This window comes from Triticum aestivum, chromosome 3B (assembly GCF_018294505.1).
Source record: "Triticum aestivum cultivar Chinese Spring chromosome 3B, IWGSC CS RefSeq v2.1, whole genome shotgun sequence".
Taxonomy (NCBI): Eukaryota; Viridiplantae; Streptophyta; class Magnoliopsida; order Poales; family Poaceae; genus Triticum; species Triticum aestivum.
In genome coordinates, this window is record NC_057801.1 from 828156231 (window position 1) to 828177495 (window position 21265).

General features: G+C 47.6%; 1 protein-coding gene and 1 pseudogene across 1 annotated transcript; both read right to left on the minus strand.

Annotated features, from left to right (window-relative positions):
* Positions 1 to 5957: 5957 nt before the first annotated feature.
* Positions 5958 to 6678, minus strand: LOC123066895 (uncharacterized). The gene has a single exon (XM_044489880.1). It carries the CDS (start codon positions 6547 to 6549, stop codon positions 6097 to 6099), a length of 453 nt encoding a protein of 150 aa, XP_044345815.1. The 5' UTR covers positions 6550 to 6678; the 3' UTR covers positions 5958 to 6096.
* Positions 6679 to 18622: 11944 nt separating this feature from the next.
* LOC123068050 (probable inactive receptor kinase At3g02880) lies at positions 18623 to 21148 on the minus strand (annotated as a pseudogene).
* Between the last annotated feature and the right edge of the window lie 117 nt (positions 21149 to 21265).

Below are 21265 nucleotides of genomic sequence, written 5' to 3' on the forward strand. Positions count from 1 at the left end.
ATGAAACCTTGCGATTTGTTCATCAACGATTTGGTTGCCTTTAGCGATGAGGCTTGATGATTGGGTCAAGGCGACAACCGTCCGCCCATCCGTGTCTTCCTAGCTTCTGGAGACATGGCTGATGGAGTACCTTTCTCGTGGTTTGGGCTTTGCCAATGAAGGTGGTTTATGTTGGGGTTTTGTTGCTTTGAATCACGCTGTTGATCACTCAAGCATTACAGCCTCTGGGATTATGTACTTGCATTTCGTTACAATAATTTTGTCGTCTGCATTCTTGATGTCTTGATTTATTCTTGAAATTGGATTGATACAGAGGTCAAGTAATATTTGATATGAACTTGATCTTAATATATTGATAATTGCCAAAAGCAGAAAGGTTTGACAACCATTAGTCTTAACCATAACACGCCTGCGCTATGGGTTGGACATCAGACGCGTGAGCACAAGATCACCAGCGGCGCATGTGTCATGGCCATGGGGCTGATCATATGGCGGGTCTCATTTGAAGCGTCAGTGGTACTATATTTTCGAATATAGAATTACATGGCAGCCTTAGCTAAGTATGACTATCCGGAAATCATCTGGACGTGATTATGACGTCCTCTCTATGCTGCTTTGCTGCATTCGGAAAATCATCTATGTACATTCAAAACCAAATTTGCATATTCTAATATATTTTTGATAAAATATGCTCCAATAATAAAATAAGTTGACATTTTTCTGCTTAAATTGTGATGCAAAAAGGGGGTATCAGTAGACAATCATACATTCTAGAAATCAATGTCTAGATATATGTTATATAACAATCTTTAGAGCTCTTAGCCAAAGTACCTACATGTAATGCTCAAAAGTAATATAAAACATACATATACACTACGATTTTGATCTGAGTGCACAGGATAATTTTGTGCAGGCTTGCAATTTTTCCTTTCTTGGAGCTTGGATACTCGATTGAACTAAAAGTTTAGAAGAGTGATAGAATACCAAATAATAAATAATACTGCAAAGCACTAGAACCATAACAAGTAAAATTGTATCCTCATAGTTAGCAACAATTATATGTTGTAAGTTTCCCTAAATGCAATGGAATACAATTATATTTAAACTTGTACTTATATAAATTATATAGAAATAAAAAAGTTCATTATAAATAAATGACTATGGTTAGTTTAAGCACACTCCGGGCCCTTGAATTTCTTAGAGTAGTCCTAAATAAATCATTATGTTGTTTTACGTTTACTATTTTACAAGCTTTATAACAGCTGTGAAATGGTGCTATCTCGAAGATTAGGGCTTTCCTTCAAAATTTCTTGGGTGTGCCGGATACTACGTCTAGCGTAATACTTTTGATGCTTCGGGTTCACCCCCTGGTGTGAAGCCTTTGATCAGGACGTTGCTCAGCCTTATCCTTGCCAGGTTGATATGCATTTCCCTAACGGCATCTGTATGGAGTAGGTTAGAGCCGCTACTGCAGTCCGTCGGGACACGGGTTAAATGAGAACTGTCCATGATGGGATAGTATCAACACAACTCCTTCTTCGTAATGGAATTCCTCTGACCTTTTTGGCAGGTCACATCTGATCGAAAAATCTGACCGCTCATTGTAACAAGGTGATTCAGATGCGTGACCGCGGGGGGGGGGGGGGGGGGGGGGGCGCTTTGAATGTGAGTGGGGTATGGCACATTAATATCTTTAAGCCCGGAAGTAATTGCTTTTGGCCGACATTGCTTGGCTCGGGCTAGCCTCCGTTGTCATTAAGACCTCGGCCCCTACTTTAGTGCTCGACTGCTATGTTGCTGGCTTGCTTGATCATCCAGCAACCATGGATGGCGCACGACCTGCCCAGGATCTTATCGAATGGGCATCCTGTCTAAAGTGTACCCGACCAAACCATTGGCAACAAGGCGCATATCGACGTGTTCGATCACGGTGAGTGAAACGTCAAGGTTACACACCTGAATTCGTACGACATGCGGTCGGCCAAGATTAGCACGGACGTCGATCAACTGATCAGATGTCCGATGCGAACGATAGTTGCACATTTGTATAGCTAGATTATTTTTTAAGATCATACATGGTCGTCTGAACATTGAACCTTGATAGTTTGATAAGCATAATCACCACATGTGTTTTGCCCTCGTAGTTGCTACCATTACCTTCAATAAGTGTGACTAGCGCCACTCTCGCTCATGGCTTTAGCTCACCAAGTATCGGTGCATCATCATCCTCACCTTAAGGGTTTATAGAAGAGAACAAAACTAGCAAACAGAAAGATAGAGCAATATAATCCTATGGAGGAATTAATGTTTGAACGATCTATGATATTGGGGTCACGAGAAGATAGGGCAGTATATGCAACATGTGCGTACTACCTCTTCTTCTTCATCTACAAAGGATACCTGCTCGGATCCATTGTTTTAACTTTCATCAAAATGAATTAGCTAGACCAATTATAGAACAAAATGTATAATCAAAGAATTGACTCGTGTCATCTAAACTTGATAACATTGTCTTGTTGTTAAAAACTAGTAAATTGCACGTGCTTTGCACATCAACTATCATACATAAACATATATACGGAAACTAAACATATGGAGATGTTTTCTTTTCAAAGATATGGTGATTTCGTTACACCTTGATACATGTTTTATTATTACTTAAATGCAGGTAACTTTACAACGAATTTACAAAAATCATGGTAACTGGTTTTACGTGTTTACATGGCCTTAATAAAGTTTATAAAGAATATGTACAATGGTGCTATCGTAGGAGTGTCATGTATGGTAACGATGAGATGGAGGGTCAAGACCATAAGAAAATGAATGGCTATTAAGAGATGGTCTCTTAGCAACAATATTTCTCACTGAATATTAAAGGATATCTAGTTATGAATGATAAGACAATAGAATAACCCATTGTACAACATGTTTTGCTGTCTTCTCTAGATTACGTGCCGGTCTTAAGATAAGAATGTCTCACCAAACAATTTACATGCCCTAAAAAGTAGTAAATTAACATTTGGATAGTCCATAATAATATGTGAGATTATGAAAATCGCTTGTTGTAAATATACCAGGAAAGAATGTTCATTTTTGAGGGTCGAAATGTATGTGCAATGTAACTAATTAGCGCTATGAGGGCTGCGACTACTTTAGTTTAAACATGAACCGCGTGTGTTCTTTTAGGTACCACAATATTAGTCACTTGGAGATTGAACACCGTGTCCTGCCATGTATGTAAGTGCAACAGTCATGATTTAATCACGTAGATGGCAGGCTTGTACTATTAGAGAAAAGAAAAGAAAAGAAACCGGGAAACTGACTATGACATCATGTGAACACACATGTTGCGTGAGCACGTGCTGCAGATCTCCACAGCTTCGCATGAATGTTCCGGATGGTTCACCATATAGCGCGGTAGTTTCAGATTTTACTATTCTTGTTGAGGTTAGAGGTGCTCAATCTATGTGGGGACTTTCCAAATTTTTGTCATGAATGCAAATAACATGAACATGTATGTGATATTTTTCTGAACATTTTAATATCTTATTTGCATTTTTCCAAGTTCATATAAATATTTTATGAAGTGCTGAAAGTTACGCTCAAACGGTCAAAGGGCAAAAGCAAGGGATAAAGTTCAGCAATCCCAGTTCACAAGAGATGTCATATCTATTAGAATTAAACACGGCAGCTTGTCCATGTCCGTTCCGTGCACGTGTATATGCACGTGTCAAGATATCCCCTGTAATCTGTACAACGAAAAGAAAATCAATAAATAGTCCTGCCCATATTAGAATGCAATGCCCTATGTTACATTGTATTGCAGATTTTATCCCAGAGGGCTTTGTTATCATCAATGTAATCTGTGCTTGAATGGAATATATATGGCGCCTCTTCTTGTTCAAAAAAAATCAATAGAAAGAAAATATTAACAGGAGCAACAAGCCCATGTGGCCCCTATAGCGACAAGCACCTGGCAGATCTGTAGTGCATTGGAGAGCTATGTTGAAAATCTTAGCTACAAGCAACAAGCTACGACCTGAACTACAGGTCTCCAATCCCAAGAGCATGCCATGGTGCTTATATTGAATCAACAAACGAATAAATGATGGATAGGATCAGAGGAACCTGTACCTCCTGGAGATGTGCTGGAACCGGGTGTTAGACTGGGATTGGGATGTCATTGTGGTCGCGGAGGCCTTGCTGCCTTGCCTCCTGGTCACTGCATCTGGCTTCAGGCGATGCAGCGCCCGATCTACTGACCGCAGCTGGGAAAGAGTCGAGCAGCCGCCACAGCCGCCGAGGGTGGGAGGGAGAGAAGGAAATGGATAGGATTCTAGGTTTCCTGGGAGTAAATTTGGGCCAAGCTCTATTTGGGCCTCTATTTCAGACTTTCGGCCCGTCCCAGCGAAACTGCCTCGACTGCTAAGGCAAATCGCGTCCTTTCGCGCCGCAATCGCGTGAGTAGCGGCAGATCGCGTTTTTATAGGGATTGCATCGCGGGGAGGCTTCAAGCCAGCGATTGCGCCGCAATAGCGCGATTTAAATCTTTGATTTAATCCCATAGATAATTCGGGTGAGCTCACATAGTGCCAAATGTTCGAATGAGGGATCAAGGAAACTACTATTATCTTTGTCCCAAATTACATGTCTTAGATTTTTCTAGGATGTATCAAGGGCCGTCTCCAGAAATTTGAGGCCCCTGTGCGAAATGCAAATTGTGGTCCTAAAATTTCTAGAATACTCGGTTTTTAAGGAAAGAAATTTGAATAAATTCAAACACAGTATAAATTATAGGCTAGTCAAGATAATATGACAAAAATAAACGACCTGAATGTTAAACAAGCAACTATCTTGGAAATCTTGGTGTGTGTCAACTCGATTAATTAACCTAGTTAATATATCCCCTAAAAAAGTTGATTGATGAACTGATGCATATGCGCACAATATATTGACTAATATAATTATTCAACAGAACACAATATAGTCTAAATTTAATGGATTCAATTTGAGCGCACCTGTTAGATATATCGGAGATGCCCTCACCTTTGGTCTTGGCCACCCGCTGCTTCAACTTGTGTGTTTTGATTTGATGTGACTTTCCGAGCGACCGGTGGCTAGCGTAATCATGGAATTAGTTCTTGATACGAGAAGGGCTATGAATTGAGCTGTGTCTCCGGGCAGGAAATGAAGCAATCACTAAAGCAAAAAACAAAGGAAACAAAGCAATCAAAAACGAGACAACACCACTAGCCCTTCTCGGGAAAGATCATAGATTGATCAATGGATCGGTGGCGACGGCGCACATCTGTCAGTTCGTCTCGGGAAAGATCATAGATTGATCAATGGATCGTGGGCTGTGTAGTAGATCGGGACTAGGGCTCGGTTCAGGACATATTGGAGCAGGCCCAGTTTGAGGGAGCCCGAGACTAGCAGCGAAAAAAGGACCCAAAACAAATAATATACAAACATTGGCCCAAAACAGGGGGCCCCTAGGATTTGGGGGCCCTGTGCGGTCGCACAGCCCGCACATGCCCTTAGACGGGCCTGGATGTATCTAGACACGTTTTAGTGTTAGATACACCCGTCACTCGAAAAATCTAGCACAACTAATTATGTTTTCCTGTCATTGTGCTTTTAACAAGGAGCACACGTCCAAGTTGGATCTTGCACAAGAGCAAGTATAATAAGGTAAAGTGAGCACGCTATAAGACATGACAATCTAAATGGGTTGGCCAGTTGGGCGCACTGGCTAGATTTAGGCAGATGCGGCTTGACGACGCGTCTCCAACCATCCGAAACGGACAAATAGCGGACTAAATCTATGTCCGTTTAGATCGGCACGTTGGAGTTGGCCTTTGGCATGAATGGGTCGACTTACTATGATTTAAGGAGCCATGCCAAGCCAGCAGACATTTTTGATCGGCTGCGATTTAATATCCGGCAAAATACCAAAGTAGAGTATTACAAGTTCGTAATATCACTTTATTAAAACAGTTCATATATATATAGAAAATAAGTACATGTGGTATTCATCGTGGTGTCAAACTCTGTATGCCCGCAATAAAAAAAACTCTTTATGCCGGCCGTGGTCGCTTATTTGGCCATATTGCGCTTGTTGTCGTCCTCCTTTCCGTAGGCGGAGACGGGGAAGGTCCTTCCCAGTCCGGTGGGCGTCTTGAACGTGATCTTTGAGTGGTCGTTCTTGTCGATGTACATGTCACAGACGGTGACCCAGATGAGGAGCTCCTTGCTCTTGACCCCCGTGATGCGCTTCATCTTGCGGTCCTGGACGAAGGCCGTCACCTCGGTGGCATACGAGACTAACCTCCCGATCTGCTTGAAGGTGTGCGTGAGCGCCTTCTTCTGGCGCAGCCACACGAAGCCCGTGGAGCGGATGTAGCCGACCTCCTCGATGTCCGCCAGTGGCAGCAGGCCCAGTGGCATGTTGGTCTCGGCCAGCAGCTCCACCGCCTTCTCAGCACACAGCGCTGCGCCGTGGTACACCTCCGCCCCCTCCCTGTTCACCTCGATCGCCTGCGACGCCATCTCGATGGAATAAATTTAATCTCTCAAAGCTAACTCTGGCTCAACTCGACGCTCGGGAGATGCAGGAGGGCTTATTGGTCTTGGGGGCTTGTTGATTGATGTGGTGGGATACTGGGATTGAGGGTGGGGAGGGCTGATTTATAGGCATTGACGCGAACTATATGAGAAATTGTACTACTGTTCACTGGAATGCTTACCTCTGGAGCAAAGAGGGTGAGAAAGCAAAGGTCTGAACTTGAGGCATGACACTCCAGCGACCTGTGTCAACGTCGTGTCGTATATGGGGAGCGATCGGGCGGATGGAATAGCGTTGCTGGTAGTTGAATTAATACTCCTGCTAGTGATGCTAGCTAACACGCGTCTGATGGGACACTTCTTGGTCCAGTGCAACCACCCGAGTTATTCTGCGTATTTTACTCAACCAGCGTGATGCATGATGCCTCTTAAAAAACTACTAGAAATACACAACGACAAAGCTAAAATCCTGCCGACTGGTGGTTTGTAACATATCCGCACGACTCGATATCCGCTCGATCCACGTCACGCCCATGCTCTGCCGCCCGATTTTTTCTCCTCCTGCAGCGATTCTTCATCCACGCCGGCCTCTGCCTCGCTCGCTCCTCCTGTCCTGAGCCCCATCTGAACCCCGCCTCAGTCGCCGGAGCCCGCCGGTGAACAGCGCCTCCACCGCTTGTCCTCCCCTTCCTCTTCCCACATCCCACACGTCTCTCTCACCTCTCGCAGCAATGACAGCATGAGAGGAAGATCCAGTTCAGTCGTCGTCGGCCATGGAGCCGAGCTCGACCAAAACCGCCACCGCTGCCGCAGCTGCCCGCCATCGGATCTGCGCCGCCCTTCTTCGGATCAATCCATCCCCGTTGTTGCGAGCCCCGTATGTCGCTTCGCTTGCCTCCGGCGTTGTCACAGAGGAACAACACCTCGTCCCGTCCGCCCGTGTCCTCGATGGAAGAGAGATGCATCTCTCGCAAGTTCACTCGTGTCGGCCATTGGCAGCACCCTGATACCTTCGTCTAGCGGCGGCTACTACTCATATATTGTCGTTAGTTCGTTAAGTAGGAGGACGAGAACCACTACTTGGCCTTCCCTGATGCAGTTGGCTGGTGCTCTGACCCCTACGACCACAACACACGGCCATCCAGTGCTTCAGGTTGCTCGAGACGTATGTGTGCTGCCATGCTCGTGGTCTCTGTTAGCAAATGGCACCCAGGGTTGTTGCCTGTATGATTGTGCTGCATCTTCACCCATGAAGAAAAAGATGTTGCAAACATAGTCTGATAATTTCTATGAAAATAACATGATAACTCACACATCGTAAACATGATAGATTGTCCTGGTAACTTTGTCGAAGGGGCCGGAGTGGGGGAGTCGTTGAAACATACCACGATAACTTCTATGCAAATAATATGATAACTCACACATCATAGACATTAAGTTATGTACCCAGTCCTGGTAACTTTGTCGGTGGGGTTGGGGTTGGGGGGGGGGGGAGTCATTGAAACATACCACGGTAACTTCTATGCAAATAACATGATAAGTCACACATCGTAGAAATGATAAATTATGTACCCAATCCTAATAACTTTATAGGCGGGGTAGGATGGGAGGAGTTGTTGAATCATACCACGATAACTCTTATGCAAATAATATGATAACTCACACATCGCAGACTTGATAATTTATGTACTTGACCCTGGTAAATGTGGCGACTGAGGCTAGGGGTGGGGGGGGGGGGGCAACCCCGGTAATTTATATGTAAATAGCTTGTTAATAGACACATACTAAGTTGATAACTCACATACAAAAGCCATTATAATTTTTTACCTGAATTTTTTTTTGCTGAAAAATATACACCCGGTAATTTCTATGTAAAAAGCATGATAATGTATACATCATAGATTTGATAACTAATATCTTACGTTTTAAACACCATGGTATCTTCATCCAAGGGGAAAAAGTTTTTTAAACATTTCCATCGGTAATTTATGTGTTAAACTACCATACTTCCTCATGCCTTAACCTTCTCGTACTATAGTTATCAGCCTTATCATGGTATAGTTATCATGTTGCTCATATCGTAGTTATCACGTTGGTCATGCCAAAGTTACCAAGCCAAACTTATTTATTTTTTTGATATGGCAGAAATAAGAAAGGTTCAAATAACATTGTTTATCTACAATAAACAACAACAAAAGGTGGCTTAGTTGGTTATTAGGCTCAATACGTATTGCATAGACCTAGGTTCGAATCCTCTTTCAAGCACTTTTATTTTATTTTCATATTATGCGATGAAAAACCAGAAAAAACCGCTAGCGATGTACCACGGTTTTTGAGAGAAGGAAAAAAATCAGTGGAAAGCGAGCATGAAAGATAGCGATCACCTAGGAACTAGTCGTGCGGATCTGTCGCTAACGACCAGTCGAGTGGTCGTTAGCACAGTCCCACAACACAAACTCAATTAATTTGATAAAAAAAATGAGCGAACATCTAACTGCAATTTGACTTAGGGTGCCGGCGGCCAGCGTGCTGGCCTAAGATGGATGCATGGACAATTTTACGTGTTGTAATTGTAAACCACCGCGACTGCTTCCTCCCTTGCACCTTCAGGGTTTGATGGATTCGATAATAGGGCTTGGGTCTCTCTCCGTAGCCAGGTTGAGTCTTTCACACTGCTCGTATAGGAAAACACATCGCTTATTTGTTTCACGCCAATATTTCATAGCAGTCGATTTTGATAGAAGTAAGAACTAATTACTATGGGAAAATGCATACTCTAACTGGTCGACGACTATGTACAAGCTTCCGTCTAAAGCTACAACTGTTAGGGGATGAAGGAATGACACTATCGCTTTGCTTTGGGGGACTATATATATGGAAGCTCCATGCCGAAATCATGCAAGAGCTGTCATGAGTATAACATGTGCGACCCAAACAAATGGATGGGCTGCTACAGTTGGGCCTGATGAAACGTCTAGTTTACAAAGTTTGGAGAGACAAGCTTGTCGACGTACGCCATGCAAAATGCATCTTACACGTCTTTGGCTCTTTCTCGGTTAATTTCTTACTATTAGTCTTATAAGTACAAATGTCAATACAGGCAGCAAGTAATGGAGCAGTAATAAATCAAGCGGAATATATGCATGCAGCATGCAGATTCTTGTGCGCATATGTAAGTGTTGAGTACTGTGATTGTATTGGAAACATAGGATAGACTAGGAAGTATTAGTATTCTGACTTATCTGGTGCTCCAAGTAGATCATGTATTCCTATAAAAATGCCCACGGGGCTCAAGCAATAAATCAACGATTCAAGCCGCTCTTCTTCGGCCGCCGCTGCCGCCAGTCCACCCCCTTTGTTTTCGTCCAGCACCAGCCCATCGCCAACGTCGCCGTCATCTTGCCCAACCACTTCGTCTACTCCGAACACTGTTGCTGACATCAGCCCCCATGCCGATTGGTGCCACAACCGTCATCGAGTCTTCTTCTCTACTGGCCCTCCGACTCCTCAACATGGCATCCAGCTTGTGCTGGTCTCTCGTCTACACATGTCCAGTGCTGGCAACATCAATGCGTGTCTTCACCCATGATTTGTCCCCGGGCCTGGCAAGCCTGGAGCGGCGCTTCATCAACTTTGTCTTCGTCCGTATACGCATGCTCGGTAATGGCAACACTGATCTGTGCCTTCGTTCACAATGTGTCCCCGGGCTTTGCAAACCCGGTGCGACGCGTCGTCAACAACGTCTTCTTTCCGGCGCACCACTACTTCAACACCACTGCGCCTATGACTAATTTGGCGCCTCCTTGCGCCCACGGCTCCATGGCGATTACCTCGACTCCGGCTACCCCGACTCGACATCGACCACGACATTCTTCGCACGGCTACCTCGACCACGGCTACACCACTCTACGCTCTCAGCTACTTCGACAGCGGCACAAACGGCTACTACCTTGCTTGAGCAACCTCGTCGGTTTCCACTCCAGCCACGTCTTCTTGGGGGGGGGGGGTGTCCATCGGCTTACCTACGGATTCTTCTCCAGTCTCATTGTCTGCATCGCTACCGTTGTGACTGTGTGGAAGGGGGGGGGGGGTTCCGTCGGCTTACCTTCGAATTCTTCTCCAGTCTCACCGTCTGCATTGCTACCATTGTGACTCTGTGGGGGAGGGGGGGGGGGTCCGTCGGCTTACCCTCGGATTCTTCTCCAGTCTCACCGTCTGCATTGCTACCGTTGTGACTCTGTGGGGAAGGGGGGGGGGGTCTGTCGGCTTACCTTAGGATTCTTCTCTAGTCTCACGTCTACATCGCTACCGTTGTGATTGCAGGGGATGTTCAGTATCATGATTGTATTGAAAACATATGATAGAGTAGGAAGTATTCTGGTTTGTGTTGTACTCCAAGTAGATCATGTACTCCTACATATATGCCCACGAGGCTCGAGCAATAAATCAACGATTCCATCAATCTTCATCTATCCCTTCTAACAATAAGCTTAGGAGTTTGCACTTGCTCCCACTATTGTAGCTAGCTGGATATATCTGACGCAGCAGGTCCCTGCGGAGGTGATGGAGAGGAGGAGAGACACTCCCACTACCTTCTTCGTCGCTGCCACCGACAAAGGAGTGCCGGGGTATGGCACTAGGAAGGGCTCAGTTGGAAGTGCCAGGGGGTGACGCCGTACCTTCGTCGGTACAACGGTCAGCAGCAACACCGGCATGACTACTGTCACAACAGCCCACCGACCACGGGTCCATGGCTCTATATATCTTGAGCGATGTTTGTGTTGAAGGATGTATGGATCGACTCTGGCAAGCTCATCTCTGTGATGTTGTTAATTTTAGATGGACGGTGACGTGAGATCCAAGTGAAGTAGTACCATGAGGTGGTTCCCATGAGGTGGTTCCCCCGTTGGTAATGCCAGAAGCTTGGGTGCGGCTTCACGGGATCCCGGAGAAACATCGCAAGACCGAGCGTATCAAGGAGGCGTTCAAGATGCTGGGTCGGCCAATCGTGGTGGATGAGCTCTCCATCATCAAAGTGGGCCCGGTGAGGATGAAATTGGCCTGCAAGTCTCCGGCCAAGCTGAACGGCACGGTGGAGGTGTGGTTCAACCACGAAGGTTATCAGATCAGAGTTGAGCTGGAGCAGCCCTCCCGCAGGTTGGGGCCTGGCGGAGGGGCTCCAGGGGCGGGTCCCTCCGCTCCGCCGCCTGACAACCACAACGGCAACAGCGGGCATCACAAGGCTGGCCCCACTGCGGACAATCCCTCCAAGGCTGTTGCCAATGGTGCGGGTCTGCCCAAGGCTGCGGTGGTGGTGCCATCGAAGGGTGTGGCTGGCTCTGATGCAAAAGCCGGCCAAGACACGGTGATGTGCGAGGTGGCAGATGAACAGGAAGACAGTATGCAAGACACGTCCATTGATACGGAGACATGGGAGAAGCTGGGCGTGCTCGTGACTCAAGATACGGCGGTGAGCCTTCACCCCCTCGCTCGCTCCCTGGACTCGTCCTTTGAGGTGCTGGGTGAGCAAGTGAACCTGCCTCTGGTGGCCATGGAGACCGCGGCCGCGCCTGCCTCCCCGCAGCCTGCTGGGGGTACGGGGTTGGAGTGTGTCCCCTTGGATGCGGAACCCACTCCGGCCTCCGAGCGGCGTCTGTCAAGCGGCTCCGGGCGCCAGAACAAGAAGACAGCTGGGAGGAAGACTGTGAGCAAGCATGCGGAGGCGGCTGCAGCGGGATCAGGGTCAGCTTTGGGTGGTGAACTGGGGGCGGAGCTGGCAGCGTCGGGGCCGGCGTCCAAGGCCAAGCATACAAGGGTAACTCCGGTGGCGTCTCGGGCTCCTAGCGTGCGTGCCAAGGCCAAGCTAGGGGACATGACGTCTCTGGAAAGCGCCAAGCTCCGTGCGGCAGATAAAAACATGGATGTTGCAGGTAACCCGGCACCCTCTTTCAAGATCCTGAATGCTTTTTTCGATGATCATCTTGCTAGATCCTCCATGATAGCGGAGTTGCGGTAGATGATACGCAGTTAGACATTATTTCGCTTGTGAGAGCGCGTGAAGAAGCTCAGGCTGCCCTCGCGGCTGCGGCTGCCAGGGAAGCACAGATCCAGCCCGTGGATGGCGGGTCTGCGGCACCAGTAGGGGCTGGTGTTGTCACGGTGCCCACTGAGGGAGACGAGGCCTGGATGGCCTCGGACCTGCCCTCTTCCAGCCGAGCTCCGGCTCGGAAACGAGTGGCCAAGGCGGTGAGCTCACGTGGAGTTCGCCTGCGCAATCGAATAATCTGATGAGGTACCTTTTCTGAAACATTCGTGGGTGTGGGCATTCGGGTCGGCGTACGCAGCTGCGTGAGTACATGTCTAAAGAACGCATCGACTGCGTTGCACTCCAAGAGACGATTAAAGTTGATTTTTCGTATAGAGACCTAGTTGCGTATGACCCTCTGCTGCGTTTTGATTGGTTCTGGTCTCCTTCGGTGGGCCTCTCTGGCGGCCAACTGATGGGTTGTAATAAGGATGCTTTCGATGTCGTTTCGTGGGAATCTGGTGTGTTTTATATCGCTGCCACTGTGAGACACCGGGTTTCTCTGGCATCGTGGGTCATCGTTAGTGTATATGGGCCGGCTAATCATGTGCGTTCTGCTGAGTTCTTGGGAGAACTCACAGCGCTGGTGGGGGCCATACAAGTGTCTAACTTACCAGTTTTGGTGGGTGGTGATTTTAACTTGATCCGCTCGGGGGCGGACAAGAACAATGACAACATTGATTGGGCTAGGGTGTCCCTGTTCAATAATGCCATCGCGGCAGCGGCCCTTAGAGAAATTGCGCGTACTGGGGCTAGATACACGTGGACGAACAAGCAACGGGATCCAGTGCGCTGTGTCCTTGATCGTGTCTTCTGTTCTTGCGACTGGGAGGCTCTTTTCCCCTGTGTACCCTCGTGGCTGAGACACGCATTGGATCAGACCACGTCCCGCTGGTTCTCTCCTCAGGGGAGGAGAGTAAACGCCGAAGCCGTAGGTTCTTTTTCGAGACAGCGTGGTTCGAACACGAAGGTTTCGGCCAACTTGTCTTGAACCGTTGGTCCCTGATAGGTAATCAGGTCGGTCGTCAGCGAGGACCAGTCGAGTTTTGGTCCTCGGCGGCCGCTGCCTTGCGGGCTTTCCTCAGGGGATGGGGAGCCAATCATGGCAGTGAGTCTAAACGGGCCAGGGAGCACATAGTTGGCGAAATTGCCCTCCTTGACGCCCAGGCGGACGTTAGACCCTTCTCAGGGGACGAGTGGGAGTTTAGATACCACTTGGAGAATCAAGTCTTGGCTATTCTCAGAGAGGAGGAGGAATATTGGCGCCGTAGGGGCGGCGTCAAGTGGGTCGTCAAAGGCGACGCCAACACGTGATACTTCCACGCGTACGCTAATGGGCAGAAACGCAAAAGCACGATTCTTAGGCTGCAGTCCGAGGGCGGTACTCTGGTCACCCAAAACGAGATAGTTGCACACATTTTTGCCTTCTTTGTGGAGCTGCTGGGTACGGCTGAAACAAAGAATTTAAGCCTCAGGGAGGACTTGTGGGGTTGGCACGAGCGGGTCTCGCAACAGGAAAACGACGCCTTGATGGTGTCCTTTTCACCCCAAGAACTCGACCGCGCGTTAGCAGGGATGAAGAACGACACGGCCCCTGGGCCAGATGGTTGGCCGGTAGAGTTCTTCAAACGGTTTTGGCCGTCGCTCAAGGACTTGTTCCTTGCGATCCTCAATGGGTTTGCCCTAGGTACGGTGGACCTGGCAAGGCTCAACTACGGTGCTATCTGCTTGATCCCCAAGTTTAAAGGGGCTGATACTATTAAGCAGTTCCGGCCGATCACGCTCATTAACGTCCCTTTCAAGATATGCGCGAAAGCCTACGCTTCCAGGTTAGCACCGGTCGCTCAACGTGTTATTAGCAAAAGCCAGACCGCTTTCCTGAAAAACAGGAACATTCTGGAGGGGCCAATAGCACTCACAGAGGTAATTCATGAGGTGAAGCGTACGCATGGACAGGGTGTCATTCTCAAACTCGATTTTGAGAAAGCGTACGACCGAGTAAACTGGGAGTTTATTCGGGAGGTCCTCCTCAAAAAGGGTTTTGAGGCAGGGTTTGTTCACCGGATCATGCACCTGATCTCGAGTGGCAACACTTCGGTCATAGTCAATGGTGACATGGGCAAATTCTTCCGCAACCGGAAAGGACTGCGACAAGGCGACCCCATTTCCCCCCTAGTTTTTAATTTTGTGGCGGACGCCTTGGCAGCTATGTTGTCCAAAGCCAGGGAGGCTGGACACATTACAGGGCTGGTGCCACACCTCATCCCAGGTGGGGTGACGCACCTCCAATACGCTGACGACACTCTGTTGCTCTTCAATCCGGATGACCATAGCATTGCCTCGATTAAGTTACTGCTACTAGCTTTTGAGCTCCTCTCCGGACTCAAGATCAACTTTCATAAAATCAAGGTCTTCACCATGGGGCTTGACGGCCTGCAAAGCACTCGTGTCGCCAACCTGCTTAATTGTAAGTTGGGGAGCTTTCCAATTAAGTACCTTGGGCTCCCTATATCGCACCGCAAACTCTCTATCGTAGAGTGGGAGCCTCTTTACGGGAAAGTGGCCAACAGAGTAAGTCCGTGGCGTGGGAGATTCCTGTCGTCTGCCGCTAGGCTCATCCTGATGAACTCGAGTCTCTCCTCCCTCCCTCTCTTCACGATGGGGATGTTCTTACTAGCTAACGGTGTGCACGCCAAACTAGACACACCTAGAGCTCGATTCTTTTGGGAAGGAGCTGGAGTTAAGAAGAAGTATCACCTAGTTAAGTGGGCAGCAGTCTGCAGGCCTAAAGAATTGGGCGGATTGGGAATTCTCAACTCCAAACTGATGAATGTGGCCCTCCTTGCCAAATGGTGGTGGAGGCTGGCCCAAGATGAGTCGGGGCTTTGGGCAAGCCTGTTAAAAGCTAAGTACTTCCCAAACGGGAACCCTTTTTCTGCCTCGGCCAACGGTTCCTCGTTCTGGAGAGGGCTCCAAGCGGTGCGCCCGGCCTTTGACTTAGGGGCCAAATTTTTGGTTAGCAATGGTCAATCTACCAGGTTCTGGCTTGACCACTGGCTCGGTGATTCTCCTTTGTGGCAAAGTCATCCCACCTTGTATAGGTTAGCCACTGACACTAACATCCTAGTAGGGGAGGCTCTCCGGACCGTCCCTCCGGCGATTCACTTCATGCGGCCCCTTTTGATCGCGGAGCGCGTGTCCTGGAACGAGCTAAACCAGTTGATTGGGGTCAACCGACTAGGCACAACGAGAGACACGGTAGAATGGAGCCTGACAGCTTCGAAGAAATTTTCGTGCAAGTCCCTGTACTACAAGCTCACTGAAGGGCCTGTTCTGGATATAGCTAAGGAGCTTTGGAAGGCAAGTCTGCCTCTGAAGATCAAAATCTTCATGTGGCAAATGCTCCGGAACCGGCTGCCTACGTCGTACAACGTGGCCAAGCGCAATGGCCCAGCTGATGGTACATGCGCGCTGTGTGGTCTGGATGAGGATGCCAACCACGTGCTCTTTAGGTGTCACTTGGCCAGGTTTGCCTGGAGTGCGGTGCGGGAGGCCTTCCACGTGGACTGGAACCCAGCATCGGGACATCAACTTGCCTCCCTTCTTAAGACCACTCATGGGACCTCACGTAGGATAGCTTGGCGTTGCCTAGGGGCGCTGCTTTGGTCTATCTGGATGACACGAAACAAGTTTACGATTGAGAAAAAATTCCCTCACCACCCCGCGGATGTCATCTTCAAATGTCACTTGTTTTTGCAGACGTGGACACCCCTGGGGAAGGAGCGCGATGCTGAGCGCATGTCAGCAGCTATGGCGAGCATCAAGGAGATCCAGGCGAAGGCAAGACAGGAGCCAGCAAGCTGACGAGGATTTCCGAGGGTCTTTTGGGGGCATGATAGTTTGGTTGAAGCGTTCTGATCCTCATGGTATTATGTAATTCGTGATGAGTCGAACCTTATGTTGCGCATTGAGCCGTGCGGGGCTCGTCAGAACTTGATCTTTGTTTCCCGCTTTTCGCTTAGTTGGTGTTGGGCTTTATTAATTTAAAGCCGGACGCCTCCAGCGTCTACGTTCCAAAAAAAAAGTGAAGTAGTACTAGTAAATAGCGCGTCGTACAGAGGCATGTGCCTGTTTGGCAAGCAAGATTTCCATGTCAACTGAAACCCGCGATTAACAGTCGATGCATGCTTGCCCAGCCGTATCCATCGAAGCAGCCGTCCAATTTATTCCACGCTCATTAGAAGTGGAGTAGTAGTGCCATTCTTCATTCGCTAGAACTTGTTTGGTTGAGCTAGCAGCCTGTTAGGCAATAAGTCGCGGCGAGGTGTCAAACGAGCCGGGCGCGTGTATGGGCGCGTGCCGGGCACGTTGGACGCGTCGGGTCCGCGATGTAGGCATGCGTGCGTGCGTGTAGGAGATGCATGGGTGTGTCCGTGCAGGTGTGGCGTGTGTGTGTGCTGTCCGTTGGCGCAACGGGCGCGGGGTCGACCATATCGAGGCGCTGGACCTGGTCACGCGGATCGTGCGCGTGTGCGGCGGGAGCGAGGGCTAGGAGCGCAGGGACGTGGGGGAGTGCGCGAGGAGGGCGCGTCGGGGGCGCGGTGTGGAGCGCCGATGGACGCGGATATAAACCCCTCGTACCCCGTGTGTTGTAGCCCGTGGAGTGTGGTTACGAGTACGAGCTCGTGGGTAGTGGCATTGTTGCGCCGGAAAACAATCACCTTGCCGTGTCCCTCATCTTCTCCCTTCTCTTTCTTCTTCGTGAGTTCGAGCTACGGCAACAGAGAGAGAGAGGAGAGCTGCGGCGAGGGACTGGCGGTTCCAACACAGCCCGGCCGGCTTGTATATGTAGAACTCTTTTAAGATGATCCAACTTAGAGTCTGATGTAACTAGATCTACATAATGATGTCAACGGTTTATTAGTAGTATAGTAAACAAATGCCCGTGCTTTGCACCGGGCAAAAAAAGAGGCACAACCTGCTTCATATTTCATTGTGCATCATTTTATATATCCAATTTTATTAAACATCGATAATAAGGTAAAGCTGATTATTACTTTTTGTAGAATTAATTTTGGGCATGAAGAAGCCAACTTAGCATTCTTCATAAGATGGAAGAGTAGTTTTGCATGGAATAGTTTGTTAGTCATCTTTTTGGCTTTTCTGGAAAACATGAAAATTTCCTCATTTTAATAGAAGTTAAGGTTTACGTAAAAATTGGAAAACTTCTTTAAAAATAATAAATGTTTATGAAAATTAGAACATTTCTTTTAAAAAAATTGGAGCATGTGTTTTTTGTTTAAAGAATGTTTTGATATTTTTGTACATTTCTAAATGAACTTTTTTAGTAAAAATGGAACTTTTTGGGGGAATTTTTATGATTTAAAAAAAGTGCAAACCTATTTCTTTGAAATAAAAATAGTGTGAACATGTGTAAACCTGTGAATATTTTTAAACTAATTTCTTCAGTAAACAAATTGAATCTGCCACATGGAAGGTCGGGTTCTCACGTACTTGGAACAATATTCTTGAAAAAAATGCTTGATTTACTAACAATCGCATGGCGATGGCTGAGTAGACTTGATCAACAATTGTTGTTGTCCAAGTCGAGGAGCTAGCCCAGGATGATGTGAGAGTCGCCTGGACAGATAATCATTAATTGTATCTACTGGTCTAGTAGCACCTCGGACTGTCCCAAAGATCTCAGTTTCGGGTATGATGCAATGAAGCCCGCTATGGTTACCTTGGTAAACATGTAAACATGACAAATCCAAAAATGCCTAACCATTAATACATTGGCAGCCTGCAAGTATTTCTTAGCTCAAACTCTCCATGTTCAACAACATGCTCTGGGCAACACCTCAGAAAGTGCTAGATTTGTGCAGGACAAACAAAATATAGAGTTAGTAATGCCATTCAACATTATTAATTAGTTTTTAGTTCTAGAGATATAGGATTATCTTAGAAAACCTTTCACTGTTGTTTCACTAACCTGACGTTCGATATTCCAGAAGCAATAAAGACGCCGTAGTAGTAGCCGTTGGCAGCATTGTAGCCATAACTTGTATTGCCATTTGACTACACCTTCGAACAACAGTATAATTAAATGCATGTTAGCCATAATTTATCCTCGAGTAGATAATAGTTCACCAGATAAAAAATGTGTAAGATGTAACCTACTGCACGAACACCTTACTTGATAGGTTATCCTTGCGTCCAGCGAACACCTTGTTTGATGATTAAGTAGAAACATAATCTCCGACAGAAATCATCAACATTCCCTAAAAAACTCAATATTTATACATATAAATAATTATCATATTACAACCTGATCAGAGAACATGAAGCAGACCATAATTGTGAAACACTGAAGATTATGTGGACTTGTTGATTCCAAGCGTGAAGGGCAAGGAGCAGAGGGCATACCTGGTGGTTGTCGTCGGGCCATTGTCTACGGCATGGCCTACCTGCAGCTCGTTGGGAGGGTGTTGTAGATGTTGCTGCAAGTTCCGGCTCCTCTGCTGCGATTGCGGGAGCTTGGCGCGTCGCATCTATGACCAGCATTCCACTCGGAACAACTTCAAAAGTCCAAGCAAGATTTTTTCAGGCATATTTTTGGAACTGGTTAACATAGAGGCCTAGGCACATATTTGATAAGACAAAAACACAGAGACAACCATTACCACTAATAATGAGCGAAAGGTGATTTGGTTTCTAAGCATAAAACTGAATCAGCTTAACCGATCATGCTTATGCCTCTCATTTAGCAAAAACTCCCTCTGTACCGTAATGAGTTGAACTGCTAGAACGACATCTATTATGATACAGAGGGAGTATAATTCTTGTGTATTTGGTGCCTGAAACTTGTACCAACTAAAACTACTCTCGGAAGACAGTTTTGAACATCAATTTTTAGACGTAATGGATAACAATAAAGATTACAATAATTTAGATACATATATTTGGTGCACTTAATTCATCTCAGAGAAAAACACAATTCGCTGGAAAAATAATGCCAAGCCCAATAATAGTACTGCGTACCATTCAATTCATGTTCTTGATCTCACCCTGCCGGCATCTTTCCTGCCGAGCTCGCCATAGTAGTCCCTCACCAACGATCTCAAACAGTACTGCCCAGGTTACCTGATTAACCAGAGAGACACTTGATCATTGTGTTCACAGATGAGTTGGATGAATGTTAAACTAAACCCAGCTGGAAAATAATGAAAATCTGAACTAAACTGACCCAAAATCAAATCTAAGCCTTTCTATGCATGGCAATGGAGATGACTTGGATGAATCTGCAACTGAATTCAACTGAAAAACAATGAAAACCTGACCAAAACTGAACCAAAATCAAAATTGGAATAATGAAAATCTTAACTAAACTAAAGAAAAATAAGAATAAAAGCCTTTCTGTGTGTGGCAATGGAGATGAGTTGAATGAATCTGCAACTGAATTCAACTAAAAAATATCATGGAAACCTGAACAAAAGGGAGTATCCTATACAGCTACATAATTTGAATCCTGAGTGGAGCTGGTCATGCCGCATGCAGACCGTGGTGTTGTGCTGCTGTGTGCAAACCATGGAGTTTCGAGTTGCTGCCTTTATGCCCATAGCTCTGTGGGTGCCTGCAGCAGCGCGGCCATCTCCTCATCAGTGATGGCGCCCAGCCGCACGAGCTCCACGTCAAACACCTCAGCCATCCACTCCTCGCGCACCACCGACTGCACCGACGACGGCAGGTCGAGCGCGCCGCCGACGCCGTCCTGCATGGATGCGTGCGTCAGGGACTTGCCGGTGAGGAGCTCCAGCAGGAGCACTCCCAGGGAGTAGACGTCTGCCTTCAGCGTGGGCCGCCATGTGTCCAGCACCTCCGGGGCACGGTAGCTGCCGGCGCCTGTGATGGCGAAAGTGCACGCAGACGGGGTAGAGGCAGAAGTCAGGGAGCGCGTGCTCCCCCGTCTCCGCCGATGCCCGGCCGCGCCTGCTGCTGCTGCAGCTGACGGCGGCAGCGGTTCCTGCTAGATAATGGGATTGTCTTCGAGCCCGGTGATGGATCGCGATGAGACGGGGAGGAAGGCCGGCGAGGTCGGGATGGCGCGGATCTGGCTGCAGGAGGTCGATTCCGGCCGGATACGGGCGAGGCGGCGTTAGTCGTTGGCCATGGCTGCTCCTGTAGAAGAAGGGGAGAGGCAGTCCTTGCGTGAGAGGGAGAAACAGAGGGGAAGGAAACGGAGAAGAGGGAGAGCAGGGAGAGGGACGCGAGGCGTGGAGGTCCGGCGATGGTATCTGGCGGCCGGTGGCGAGGCCGGTGGCGAAGGCGGCGGGGCGGCGAGGGGCTCCCGATCGGGAGCTCAGCTCCCCTCCCGATCTGGAGCTCGGGGGTCGCTGCTCGGGAGCCCACGAACGAAACGTTTTTTCACCCTTGACCACTTAATTAGTACCGCGGATTAATTACTAGAAAATAGTAGGGACTTCCCTGCAAAAACACCATGACGGTGAACCCGGAGACTCAATCCATGCTTTATTATTATTATTATTATTATTATATATATATATATATATATATATATATATATATATATATATACTAGCAAAAGAGCCCGTGCGT

Excerpts from the sequence above, each read along its gene's own strand:
- LOC123066895 (XM_044489880.1), bottom strand. The coding sequence starts at position 6,549 with ATGGCGTCGCAGGCGATCGAGGTGAACAGGGAGGGGGCGGAGGTGTAC.